Source organism: Coregonus clupeaformis, unplaced genomic scaffold (assembly GCF_020615455.1).
Source record: "Coregonus clupeaformis isolate EN_2021a unplaced genomic scaffold, ASM2061545v1 scaf0322, whole genome shotgun sequence".
Lineage (NCBI taxonomy): Eukaryota > Metazoa > Chordata > Actinopteri > Salmoniformes > Salmonidae > Coregonus > Coregonus clupeaformis.
The window spans coordinates 336177-348911 of record NW_025533777.1 but is presented as its reverse complement, the minus strand read 5'-3'; the positions used below and the strand labels follow the sequence as shown (position 1 = coordinate 348911).

Sequence of the window (12735 nt, the reverse complement as noted above, 5' to 3'; positions counted from 1 at the left end):
GTAATTAACCCACAGTGTCTGTCTTTCCTGTATTGAGTGTAATTGGAATATCTAGGGGCAAACAGTAATGCAGGCACTAGGGATGGGGGTGTGAGCATGCGGGTCTGGGCAGATGAGATGTGGTCATTGTTTGTGTGCGTCTGTAAGTTGTTGTTTATATGTATACGTTTGTATGTGGAGTAAAAAATGAAAATAGAAGGAATATCTACGGCACTAAAGTATTAGTCATTGGTAGGGTGTAATCAGTGAGATAAAGAGGTCTATGACTCGATCACTTTGGGATTGGCCAAATCCATGGAATCCCAAAAGAATCCCTATGGTGTCCATGACAACTGATCTTTACACATTTCTGACCTTTAACCGTATCACACCTAGTTTACCTGGTCACACACACACATTTCTCACTCTCTACCTCTGCATATTGAAGGTGTGTCAGCACGTCATATCTCTAGCTATCTGTTTGGCACCGATTTCTCAGCTGTTTAATGAGTAGGCAGAGTTTTGTGTACTATCTCTCTGCCCTCTCTTAATGGCTGCTTGTTGATAGTCAATAATAGCTCTCTGTCCTCTCCACTCTTTACTTTTCCACCCTTTTCATACATTTTCATTCAACTTTGATCATACAGTAAATGGTAGGTTTAGAGGCAACATTTAGAGTATTGAGAGACAGTCACTGTTTTTTATGCCCTTCTTACTTAATCAATGCACCTCTCCCCATTCTTTCTTTCTGTGTGCTTAAAGGGTGGATACCTCTGACAATATTTAACTCCCTCTGTCCACAGTCCTTATTGTATCAGTCAATGTCTGGTAACTCAGTGTAAATAACAGTACTCCTCCAGTCGCATCTCGATTGGAACCTCTATTTACATTACTGAGCTAGCTAGTCCTGTTTTGATCAACACATTATTCAACCATTATTAAACGTATTAATAACATGTTTATTCATATGAATAACCTTCAATGACCTCCGCAGATCTCCAGGATATCCCAGAGGAGAGCGAGTGCGGACCGGAAGCGCAGGAATCCAAGGCTGATTCTGAGATTGTTCCGAGTTAACATTGACCTCACACTGGATACGCAAACCAGAAAACAGGACTTGAGAGCTGGACCAACATATTCTCAACCTCCAACCAACCAGACCTGATAGAACTTATCTTCAGTGATTCCATCTATTCGTCTTTCTTTGGCATAGAAAGCCTACCCAGGAATTGTGTATTGTATCATGGTATAAGATAGTTCTGAGATGTTGTATGCAGGTTTTTTACATGTTTTTCTAATGTTATGTTAAAAGCTTCATCCTCGGGATTGAATCCCTTTTCCAATCCCACTCTTCGTTTCTTATTTCCCTTTTCAAAACAAGGAAGAGGGATTGGGGGTGAAGAGGAGGATCGGGTTCGTAACAACAATGGAATTCTAATGGTGGACTGTATATCTATAGGTGTCTGGTGATACCAGTAGGAACTATTCTGTACTGTAACTGCCTGTCATTGTTGTACATTTAGACCAGTAAAGGAGGGCAGGACAGGAAAGGGGGAGGGCGGGACAGGAAAGGTGTGTGTGTATATATATATATATATATATATATATATATATATATATATATATATATATACACACACACACTGTATATAATTGTTTAAAAGAATGTGTGGGTATTAATCAACTCTCACCCCCCAACCCCACTCATTCTTGAACACAAACACTTGAAACCTCTTGTGCTTTTCATAAACCAAATTGTTTCTTTTTTCTAGAAAGACAACAGTAGTGAGCCACCATGAGGGGCTTTATACTGAATATTTTATAAAAATGGGGAAGGGGGGGGTTTACAATGAACTGTTCGGACTTTTGGAGGATACACACAGAAGGACCATACTGAACCGAAGTTGTTGTTTTTTAATTGAAAAACAACAACATTGATATATGAATTAGGATAAAGAATTGCATCCTTAGAATTGACTAATCTGACTGACTGTATCTGGAATATTTTGACCTTATATCTAATCTACAGTTGTATGTTTCATTCATGAACTACTAAATTGAACTATTAAAACGTGGTTTACACTGCACTTAATCATGAGTTCAGATTTGCCGGTGGAATTGACTTTGATGTTCTCTAATGTATTTCACCCTTATGGTTTTTAGGATGATAAACTGTTGCTACCAGCCAACTCCACCAGCAACACTGACACCAACCAAAACCTCCTTTAACAAAAAGTCTAAATGTTTGACTGTTTTTGAGCTCACCCCTTGACCCTGAAGCGACTGTATTATGTAGGAATGGAAATTATTTGACTGGATTCAAAGGGTGTTTCCTTGTTTGAACTACATAAAAAAAAGTTTTTTTTCTTTATAGGCTACATATATTCTATAAGAAGTTTTTGTCTGTATAAATATTTGATCTGTTCTGAAAAAAGAAAATGACTTTTTAATGTTAATGTTGTATTTTTGTCTTATTATTTTTATTTGACTTACAATTATTGTTCATTTTGTGTGCTGTTTATAAATCTTACAGAAATCTAGAGTTTCTTGGATGCTTTTATTGGCAGGCGCATGTGCGTGTGTTGGGAGGGGGTCGCCCACTGACAGGTGTGCACAATTCTGTGTGTGTGTGACAGTGTGTCTGATATCCAACTTTCCACATGAAAATACTGGATATGTCAGGGATTTTATTATAGCTACATCTATCTCACCATGTATTGGTTTTACTCTAGGTTTCATCCATTTCATATCAGATTGGTGAACTGAACTAACGGCCGGATAGGCTTATAGCCATTATGGAAAAACCACATGAATTTCACACGCGAACACGTGAAGTGTTCCAAAAACACATGCTTTCATGTGATCTTATGTGAAGTTAATGTGATAACACATGACAACATGTACAGTGGCTTGCGAAAATATTCACCCCCCTTGGCATTTTTCCTATTTTGTTGCCTACAACCTGGAATTAAAATGGATTTTTTGGGGGGTTTGTATCATTTGATTTACACAACATGCCTACCACTTTGAAGATGCAAAATATTTTTTGGGGTTAAACAAACAAGAATTAAGACAAAAAAAACAGAACTTGAGCGTGCATAACTATTCACCCCCCCAAAGTCAATTCTTTGTAGAGCCACCTTTTGCAGCAATTACAGCTGCAAGTATCTTGGGGTATGTCTCTATAAGCTTGGCACATTTAGCCACTGGGATTTTTGCCCATTCTTCAAGGCAAACTGCTCCAGCTACTTCAAGTTGGATGGGTTCCGCTGGTGTACAGCAATCTTAAAGTCATGCCACAGATTCTCAATTGGAATGAGGTCTGGGCTTTGACTAGGCCATTCCAAGACATTTAAACCACTCAAGTGTTGCTTTAGCAGTATGCTTAGGGTCATTGTCCTGCTGGAAGGTGAACCTCCGTCCCAGTCTCAAATCTCTGGAAGACTGAAACAGGTTTCCCTCAAGAATTTCCCTGTATTTAGCGCCATCCATCATTCCTTCAATTCTGATCAGTTAACCAGTCCCTGCCGATGAAAAACATCCCCACAGCATGATGCTGCCACCACCATGCTTCACTGTGGGGATGGTGTTCTCGGGGTGATGAGAGGTGTTGGGTTTGCGCCAGACATAGCGTTTTCCTTGATGGCCAAAAAGCTCAATTGTAGTCTCATCTGACCAGAGTACCTACTTCCATATGTTTGGGGAGACTCCCACATGCCTTTTGGCGAACACCAAACGTGTTTGCTTATTTTTTTCTTTAAGCAATGGCTTTTTTCTAGCCACTCTTCTGTAAAGCCCAGCTCTGTGGAGTGTACGGCTTAAAGTGGTCCTATGGACAGATACTCCAATCTCTGCTGTAGAGCTTTGCAGCTCCTTCAGGGTTATCTTTGGTCTCTTTGTTGCCTCTTTGATTAATGCCCCCCTTGCCTGGTCTGTGAGTTTTGGTGGGCGGCCCTCTCTTGGCAGGTTTGTTGTGGTGCCATATTCTTTCCATTTTTTAAATAATGGATTTAATGGTGCTCCATGGGATGTTCAAAGTGTTGGATATTTTTTTATAACCCAACCCTTATATGTACTCCACAACTTTGTCCCTGACCTGTGTGGAGAGCTCCTTGGTCTTCATGGTGCCGCTTGCTTGGTGGTGCCGCTTGCTTAGTGGTGTTGCAGACTCTCGGGCCTTTCAGGTGTATATATACTGAGTTCATGTGACAGATCATGTGACACTTAGATTGCACACAGGTGGACTTTATTTAACTAATTATGAGACTTCTGAAGGTAATTGGTTGCACCAGATCTTATTTAGGGGCTTCATAGCAAAGGGGGTGAATACATATGCATGCACCACTTTTCCGTAATTTTCTTTTTGAATTGTTTGAAATAAGTTAATTTTTTCATTCCACTTCAACAATTTGGACTATTTTGTGTAGGTAATGGACATACACAGAATAGTCCAAATTGGTGAAGTGGAATGAAAAATATAACTTATTTATTTTTTAGAATTTTTTGAAATAACGGAAAAGTGGTGCAAATAAATCCAAATAAAAATCAATTTAAATGGCAGGTTGTAATGCAACAAAGTAGGAAAAACGCCAAGGGGGATGAATACTTTTGCAAGGCACTGTAAAGCAACGTGAACTACATGTGAAAACGTGATAACATGTGAAGTGTTCCAAAATGACATGTTTTCACACTTTAAATTTTATGTGAAATCATGTGGTTTTTCTGTAAGGGAGTCCATAGTCAGGAATTTCTACAGCCAAGGTAGCCTACCTGTCAAGAGACACGCCCATGGTTATAAAATGAATAATGAGTGAGTGCACCAAGTCCACCATAGCCATATCCTATCTGTCCCGCTGCAGCCACACACCCCGTTGTCTAGGAAATAGACTAAAACATAAAGTCATTTCAGAGACCTCTCCTGTCAAGCGGATACTAAACGGGACTATATCAGGTGCGTTTCATTTCATTATGCTATGTAATGACGTAAGCTGTTGGTGAAATGTTTTTTTTTTTTTTTTAACAAAATCAGTCTTTGATTTATGCAGTTCATAATTTGATGTTTTCCTTTTGTAAAACGATATTGTGATTCCCTGCGTTTTTTCACATGGAGGAACTCAAGAATGAGTAGTGGACTAGACTGTTGTTGTACGCAACATCATCAGAGAAGAGAGGAATTTAGAGTAGAGTCTGTAGAGTCAGGTTGGAGGACTTTTGCTTGCTCTGGCCAGATGTTGAGTTTTGTGGTATGCAATGCAAGCAGAAATGACACAACGCCGAAGTTTAATTTGTATGGAAGAGTATTAGGGTCAAGTGAAGAAAAAAAGAGCAAGGGTTGGCGGTACATGGATTATACTTTTTTGCAAGCTAGTACTTTTAGAAAAGTGGCAGTATTTCGAGAATAAAGTGGCACTATTTCGAGAATAAAGTGGCAAAATTTCGAGAATAAAGTGCCAATATTTCGAGAATAAAGTCGCAGTTATATTTCAAGATTCATGTAGGGGATTTGGATAAATGCAGGCGGGTTGGGTAAGGATGCAGGTGTGTGTGGGCGGTAAAAAGTAAGGGCAAAACAAACAAATGGCCATCAATTTAATGATCTAATAGACTCGCACACGTATACCAAACTTCCCCCTGGCAATTTCAGACTAGTCATACGCTAACGGTCATGGTGCGTTATGAGAAACAAACCACTTTTTAGGCTGTCACTGAACGCGAAGAGAGTCCCTGGCAGTCTGCCCACCGAATTCGCTACAACGTTCTGCTGCGTAGCCTAGGCGAACACCTTGCAACAAATCAGTGCATAATTGTAACTATTAACGACCTTATCCATGTTGCTTTACTAACAGTAGTATTTCCCCCTTATGGCAACTAACCTTCTACGATAGGCTAGTAGGCTACGTTAACACACCCAATAAAACGAATGATCTTGGAATCCTGGAGACAGGGGGCTATGCGTGTGTATGTGTCCCATGTCAAACTGCTCTCCAAATTCGTTCAAACACCGCTATTTTCAGCACACTATAAACCTATAGCGGCCCACTAGATTGAGTACCTTAACCTGTAGGCAAATTTTACGTTACAATGAGCAAGTGAAAGTAAATGATAGGCCTATCCGACGGCTGTGGGAGGAATGAACGATGAAGCAGGAGGTTTACGCAAGTGCTTGTGGGAGGAGGCAACTGAAGGACCACTCCTGCACGCGCAATCCAGCTAATCTGAGGCGCTGTTTGAATATATTCATGGTGGGATTATCCCTTTCTTGAAATATTAATTGGTCTAAATATAGGCCTATCAGATACATTATGATAGGCTACAAATAAATAATCACTGATCTGACATGACTTGGTTGGTAGCCTAGCATAATATATCATTTCACACCTGCATACACACACAACCCACCTGTCTCTACCTATGTACAGTATGTAACAAGACGGATTTGGATGAAATACCTCGTCCGAGTCAGTGTGGACCCTCCTGAAAATAAGTACCACCACTCGTCGCTGTAAAAAAAATTCCGTCTTCACTTGGCCCTTATACTCTTCCGTACATTTGCGACACTAGAGGGCAATGAAGTAAAGTATTTTCAATGGACTTCACCGACCGTTGTGGCCCTGTTCAAAAACTCTTTCTTTCCTCCCTCCTTTCCTTGGGTAATCACTGATTTGTTTGTGAAATGATACATGAAGGCAATGTTTCTATTCCATAAAATGTCTGATGTCTGTAGTTTTGGTACCTGATTTATCAATGGTAAATGTATCAATGCAGAGTTGGACAACTGAACTGCGGGACATTGGATGCGCATTGATATGTGAAATGGAATTATGGCATCATGGTATTTGGGAATTATCGTGAATAAATCCCTGCTAACAACCAATCAGCATCTAGGATTAAAACAACCCGTTTTATAATATATTATTGCATATTTGAAATAATTGTATACATACATATATACATATATATATTTAAAACGTCGAATAACCCCAACACTAATTATGCCTAATCTCAATCGCAGTTACTCTTGTCTCTCCCATCATGGAAGCTCTGCTGAAGTGTATGCAAAATACCCATCCCGAAGCCAGTGTAAGTGAACCTGCATCTCCATAGTCTGAAGAGGCTTTCTCCTCATCTCTTCTCCTTCATCTGGACTAAACTAAAAAGATAGAATGGCTAAATGCAACATGACGGAAGCTAGACAGTAAATGTCAGCGATAGAGGTTTACTGTAGTGACTCAGTGACATCACCCCTCTCTCCCCTGTCTTGTCCAGTCTCCGGCGATGTGGTGGGGTACACTGGGCACTGTGCGACCCTTCCCCAACTTCAACTCAGAGAAGGACGCCCGCGACATTCAAACTGCCTTGGAGAGCAAAGGTACTATTCAAGGATTTAATGTCCGCTAATGAAGTAAATCAGTACCATGGCTCATTAAAAACAATTTGTTGCCTGAGAATTTCGTCAATCTGATGGTGTGAATGTTTGGAGTAGTTAGTATCATACATACATATTGGATGAGGTATTCCAAATATGTGTGTGTGTGTGTTAGGCAGTGACGTGAACACTCTGGTGAGAATCCTGACCAATCGAAACAATGCCCAGAGACAGAGCATCGCGGAGTCCTACCATAACCTCACACAGAAGGTAACTGTCCTTACCTGGTTGAAACACTATGTGGATCTGTCAGCCTACCACTTTGTGGCTCTGTCAGGCCAACTATTGAGTACTTTTACATCTATAAGAAGACTGTGGGAAGGGATGTGATATATGGCATTGGAACCCAGCCCAACAGTCTCTATCTACCCCTCCTCTGTAGGAGTTGTGTCCTGCCCTGAAGAAAGCTCTGTCAGGGGGGCTGGAGCAACTCATGCTGGGGCTGATGATGACCCCCTCTCAGTTTGACGCCCATCTCCTCAGACAGACCATGGAGGTGAGAGCAGATCACAGATTATTTCAATGATCATTGTAATAAACATGTAATACATGTTAATCGTATTTTTAGGCGTGTAATTACTGTATGTGTTGTACTGTGGTTTGTATGAATGTGTGCGTCTTTGTGTATTGTGTGTGAATAAATCAGTGTTGTAGTACTCAAGCCCAGGACTCGGACTTGACTCAAACTCAAGTCATGATTTTCATGACTCGTGACTCGACTCGGACTCAACCAGTTGTGACTTTGTTGTCAGAAAATCTCTCTTTAATTGAACATACAGTACTAGCTACAACAGCAAATGTTAGATAGCTGTGTTATCTATTTAGCCTTACAAATGTACAACACTGTTATGAGATTTCGCTTTAAAAATGGTTGGACAGCTACTTTTAGCACACCAAGGGACTCGTGACTCGACTCGAGTATAAAGGACTCAGACTTCGACTCGGACACAAGGGTTTTGGGACTCCACTTGGACTCAAGATTGAGTGACTTGGCTACATCACTGGAACGAATCACTTTAAATGTGTAATTGTTTGTTACAGGGTATTGGTACAGATGAAGAGAGTCTATTGGCAGTGTTGTGTACCAAATCACCACAGCAGCTTAAAGATGCCACTATTGCCTACAAACAGGGTGAGCTCTACTGTCTATGGGTAACACACACACTCTCGCAATACACACACACACACACACACACAGTGTGCCCTACTGTAGTTTTATTCTGCTTTGTTTGCAGAGTTTGGACGTTACTTGGAGAATGATCTTATCAGTGAGACTAGTAAAGACTTCACTAAGCTGGTACTGGCCATACTCAAGGTACTGCCACTCTTCTTTTAGTAGATTCTCTTTTAGACTTGGTTGTCTCAATATTACAATATACAGTTGAAGTCGTAAGTTTACATACACCTTAGCCAAATACATTTAAACTCAGTTTTTCACAATTCCTGATATTTAATCCTAGTAAAAATTCCCTGTCTTAGGTCAGTTAGGATCACCACTTTATTTTAAGAATGTGAAATGTCAGAAGTTTACATACACTCAATTAGTATTTGGTAGCATTGCCTTTAAATTGTTTAACTTGGGTCAAACGTTTCGGGTAGCCTTCCACAAGCTTCCCACAATAAGTTGGGTGAATTTTGGCCCATTCCTCCTGACAGAGCTGGTGTAACTGAGTCAGGTTTGTAGGCCTCCTTGCTCGCACACGCTTTTTCAGTTCTGCCCACACATTTTCTATAGGATTGAGGTCAGGGCTTTGTGATGGCCACTCCAATACCTTGACTTTGTTGTCCCTAAACCATTTTGCCACAACTTTGGAAGTATGCTTGGGGTCATTGTCCATTTGGAAGACCCATTTGCGACCAAGCTTTAACTTCCTGACTGATGTCTTGAGATGTTGCTTCAATATATCCACATAATTTTCCTTCCTCATGATGCCATCTATTTTGTGAAGTGCACCAGTCCCTCCTGCAGCAAAGCACCCCCACAGCATGATGCTGCCACCCCCGTGCTTCATGGTTGGGATGGTGTTCTTCGGCAAGTATCCCCCTTTTTCCTCCAAACATAACGATGGTCATTATGGCCAAACAGTTCTATTTTTGTTTCATCAGACCAGAGGACATTTCTCCAAAAAGTACGATCTTTGTCCCCATGTGCATTTGCAAACCGTAGTCTGGCTTTTTTATGGCGGTTTTGGAGCAGTGGCTTCTTCCTTGCTGAGCGGCCTTTCAGATTATGTCGATATAGGACACGTTTTACTGTAGATACTTTTGTACCTGTTTCCTCCAGCATCTTCACAAGGTCCTTTGCTGTTGTTCTGGGATTGATTTGCACTTTTCGCACCAAAGTACGTTAATCTCTAGGAGACAGAACACGTCTCCTTCCTGAGCGGTATGACGGCTGCGTGGTCCCATGTTGTTTATACTTGCGTACTATTGTTTGTACAGATGAACGTGGTACCTTCAGGCGTTTTGAAATTGCTCCCAAGGATGAACCAGACTTGTGGAGGTCTACAATTTTTTTTCTGAGGTCTTGGCTGATTTCTTTAGATTTTCCCATGATGTCAAGCAAAGAGGCGGTAGGCCTTGAAATACATCCACAGGTACACCTCCAATTGACTCAAATTATGTCAATTAGCCTATCAAAAGCATCTAAAGCCATGACATCATTTTCTGGAATTTTCCAAGCTGTTTAAAGGCACAGTCAACTTAGTGTCTGTAAACTTCTGACCCACTGGAATTGTGATACAGTGAATTATAAGTGAAATAATCTGTCTGTAAACAATTGTTGGAAAAATTACTTATGTCATGCACAAAGTAGATGTCCTATCCAACTTGCCAAAACTATAGTTTGTTAACAAGAAATTTGTGGAGTGGTTGAAAAACGAGTTTTAATGACTCCAACCTAAGTGTATGTAAACTTCCGACTTTAACTGTATGTAGAGTTCACAAAAAAAGAAAAAAGAAGTGCTATCTAGAACCTAAATGGGTTCATTGGCTGTCCCCATAGGAGAACCCTTTGAAGAACCCTTTTTGGTTCCATGTAGAACTCTTTCAGTTCCAGGTCAAACCCTTTCTTCAGAGGGTTCTACATGGAACCCAAAAAGTGTTCTCCCTGGAACCAAAACGTGTTTTCCTATGGAAGGGTTCTCCAAGTATTCACCCTCTTGCACAGAGTAGGCTGTATAGATCAGTCAGTGAAAAATAATGTCCTAATTTGAACTAAGTGAAAGGTGCCATTTGTGCTTTAATACCAACAGAAGGAGGAGCTGAATTCAAAGGAGATTGTTGATTATCAGCTCATTGACCAGGATGTTAAGGTGAGTGTTCTTCCTCAAAATTACCTCCAGAAAGTTCCTCCAATTAGGCAGTACTCTTGATATCCTGTGTGTGTGTGTGTGTGTGTGTGTGTGTGTGTGTGTGTGTGTGTGTGTGTGTGTGTGTGTGTGTGTGTGTGTGTGTGTGTAGGCTCTGAATGATGCTGTGAATGGTAAGAAAAAGGACCCAGCCCCCTGGATTCAGGTGTTAACCACGAGAGACTCAAACCATCTCAACAGAGGTAACAAACAAATCTCTCTTTCATCCATTCGCTGTCTCTCCTCCTAGCCCTGGTATGGCTGTAGCCTCCATTACCCCCCTCACCCCCTCTGTCTATCTCTCAGTGCTATCCAGGTTGGAGGATCTGAGAGGGGAGACTGTGGATAAAACAGTACAGAGTCACTTCTCTGGGGACCTGAGGCTTGGCTTCCGCACTCTGGGTAAGACCTAGCCTTGTTCAACTTCTTCAAATGCTCATGTGTGTGTGTGTTTGTGTGTGACAGTATGACAACACTAATTAAAAGTATGTATTGATTCTTTCCATCTGTAGTTGGCTCCATCCCAAGTATTCATTTTTTCCTGGCCCAGCGGCTACACAGCAACATTAAGGTGAGTTTCATTTCATATGGTGGTCTACTCCACACACTGCTACAGTGACTCTACTCCAGACTCACACTGGCTACATGACTATTCTTGCTGTGTTGTGAGGTGTAGTCGGCAATTGTAGTGGGCATTGCGATCTTGTAAGACTATCGATTTCTGTGTCTTTGTGTCAGGTCTTGAGGCAGAGTCTTCTGTAAGCCAGGTTCATTCAAATTGTGTATGTTTATTGTGTATGTGTCCTGCAGAAAGGCAGTGTAGTGCAGGGGATTCTTATCAGCCACAGTGAAGAGGACCTCCTCTGTGTGAGAATCGAGTATCGCAGACTGACCAACACTTCACTCTACTCTACGTTACAGGTGAAGACATATGCACGCACACCAATACATTGAATAGTCATTCTGAAAGGTTTGTTGTTTGTAACTGTGTCATAACTACGTCCCTCTCTCTCACACCCACAGAAAGAATACAAAGGGGAGATGCAGCAGGCTCTCCTAGCCTTGTGTCGATCTGAAGACCTGTGAAGGAAGAATACCTTTTAACCTACACACAGTACATATTATTTCAGTGGTTGTAACCTAATAACTGGTATTATGTCACTCCATTAAACAATTTACATGTCTTTGATATTTCAGCACATTTTGCCATAATTTGACCAAGTCTATATCACCCATAGTGCTAACCATTATGAAGGGGTAATTTGCCTTATAGTAACCGAATTTCAAACATCTCACACCTTTGTTTCTACTTCTATGAATATCATCCAGTGTGAGTTGGTGGGGAACAGGGCCCAGGGATTTCAAATTCTAAGTGTCTCTCCCTCTGTTCGTCCTAATCCCAGGTCAATGTCAGCCAAGAAGTATTAATATCCCTCAAGCATCTCATAACTGGCATCTCAGACTCCCCTTATCCCCTCCCACCATGACCAAGGGCTGGCTGGACCTATGGATTGTCAATCTGTAAAAATAGAAGCACTTTCATCCTATGGCAGTGTTTCCCCTACCATTACATAGACAAGGCACCCCGTCCCCCAATGATGTTGTTGCCACACCTAAGCTCCACGAGAGGTGGCACCTGATTCAATAGGTTTCAATCAAATGTGATGTTGGCAGCCTTGGATGTTTGCATAAGCCGAGTCAAAGAGTTTGGATCCTATGATGAGACGCATCAAAAATCACGTAACGGTTCCTTAATAATGTAACTTTGAACTTGTACAAAGTTTAAAACTATAAATAATAAAAGTTAGTTTTAAACATAAAAGTTCTGACTGCTGACTGGATCATGACAAGAAACACTGGTTTGTTTCACGTGATGGGTCCCAGGCAAATTCCAAAAGCTTAGCTGGGGTCACATCATTATAAAGTTGGCGAACCACTGGCTAGTTTCTTGCGTATGGGTGCCATGTCCAGCTATTGAAA

General features: G+C 41.1%; 2 protein-coding genes across 4 annotated transcripts in view; both read left to right on the top strand.

The window, feature by feature from the left end:
• Positions 1 to 2519, top strand: part of LOC121570057 (rho guanine nucleotide exchange factor 2) — a 51021-nt gene extending 48502 nt beyond the window's left edge. For all 3 annotated transcript variants that reach the window (XM_045214837.1, XM_045214839.1, XM_045214838.1), the window contains one exon: positions 974 to 2519. In XM_045214837.1, the coding sequence (XP_045070772.1) occupies positions 974 to 1056 (83 nt within the window). In that variant the 3' untranslated portion in view covers positions 1057 to 2519. The remainder of the gene's footprint in view (positions 1 to 973) is intronic.
• Positions 2520 to 4819: 2300 nt separating this feature from the next.
• Positions 4820 to 12495, top strand: LOC121570058 (annexin A2). The gene is made up of 13 exons (XM_041881510.2): positions 4820 to 4930; positions 6992 to 7059; positions 7246 to 7348; positions 7521 to 7615; positions 7788 to 7901; positions 8447 to 8537; positions 8641 to 8720; positions 10660 to 10719; positions 10868 to 10958; positions 11062 to 11157; positions 11268 to 11326; positions 11566 to 11676; positions 11779 to 12495. The coding sequence occupies exons 2-13, from the start codon at positions 7012 to 7014 to the stop codon at positions 11839 to 11841; spliced, it is 1011 nt and encodes a 336-aa protein (XP_041737444.1). The 5' UTR covers positions 4820 to 4930; positions 6992 to 7011; the 3' UTR covers positions 11842 to 12495.
• Positions 12496 to 12735: the final 240 nt, after the last annotated feature.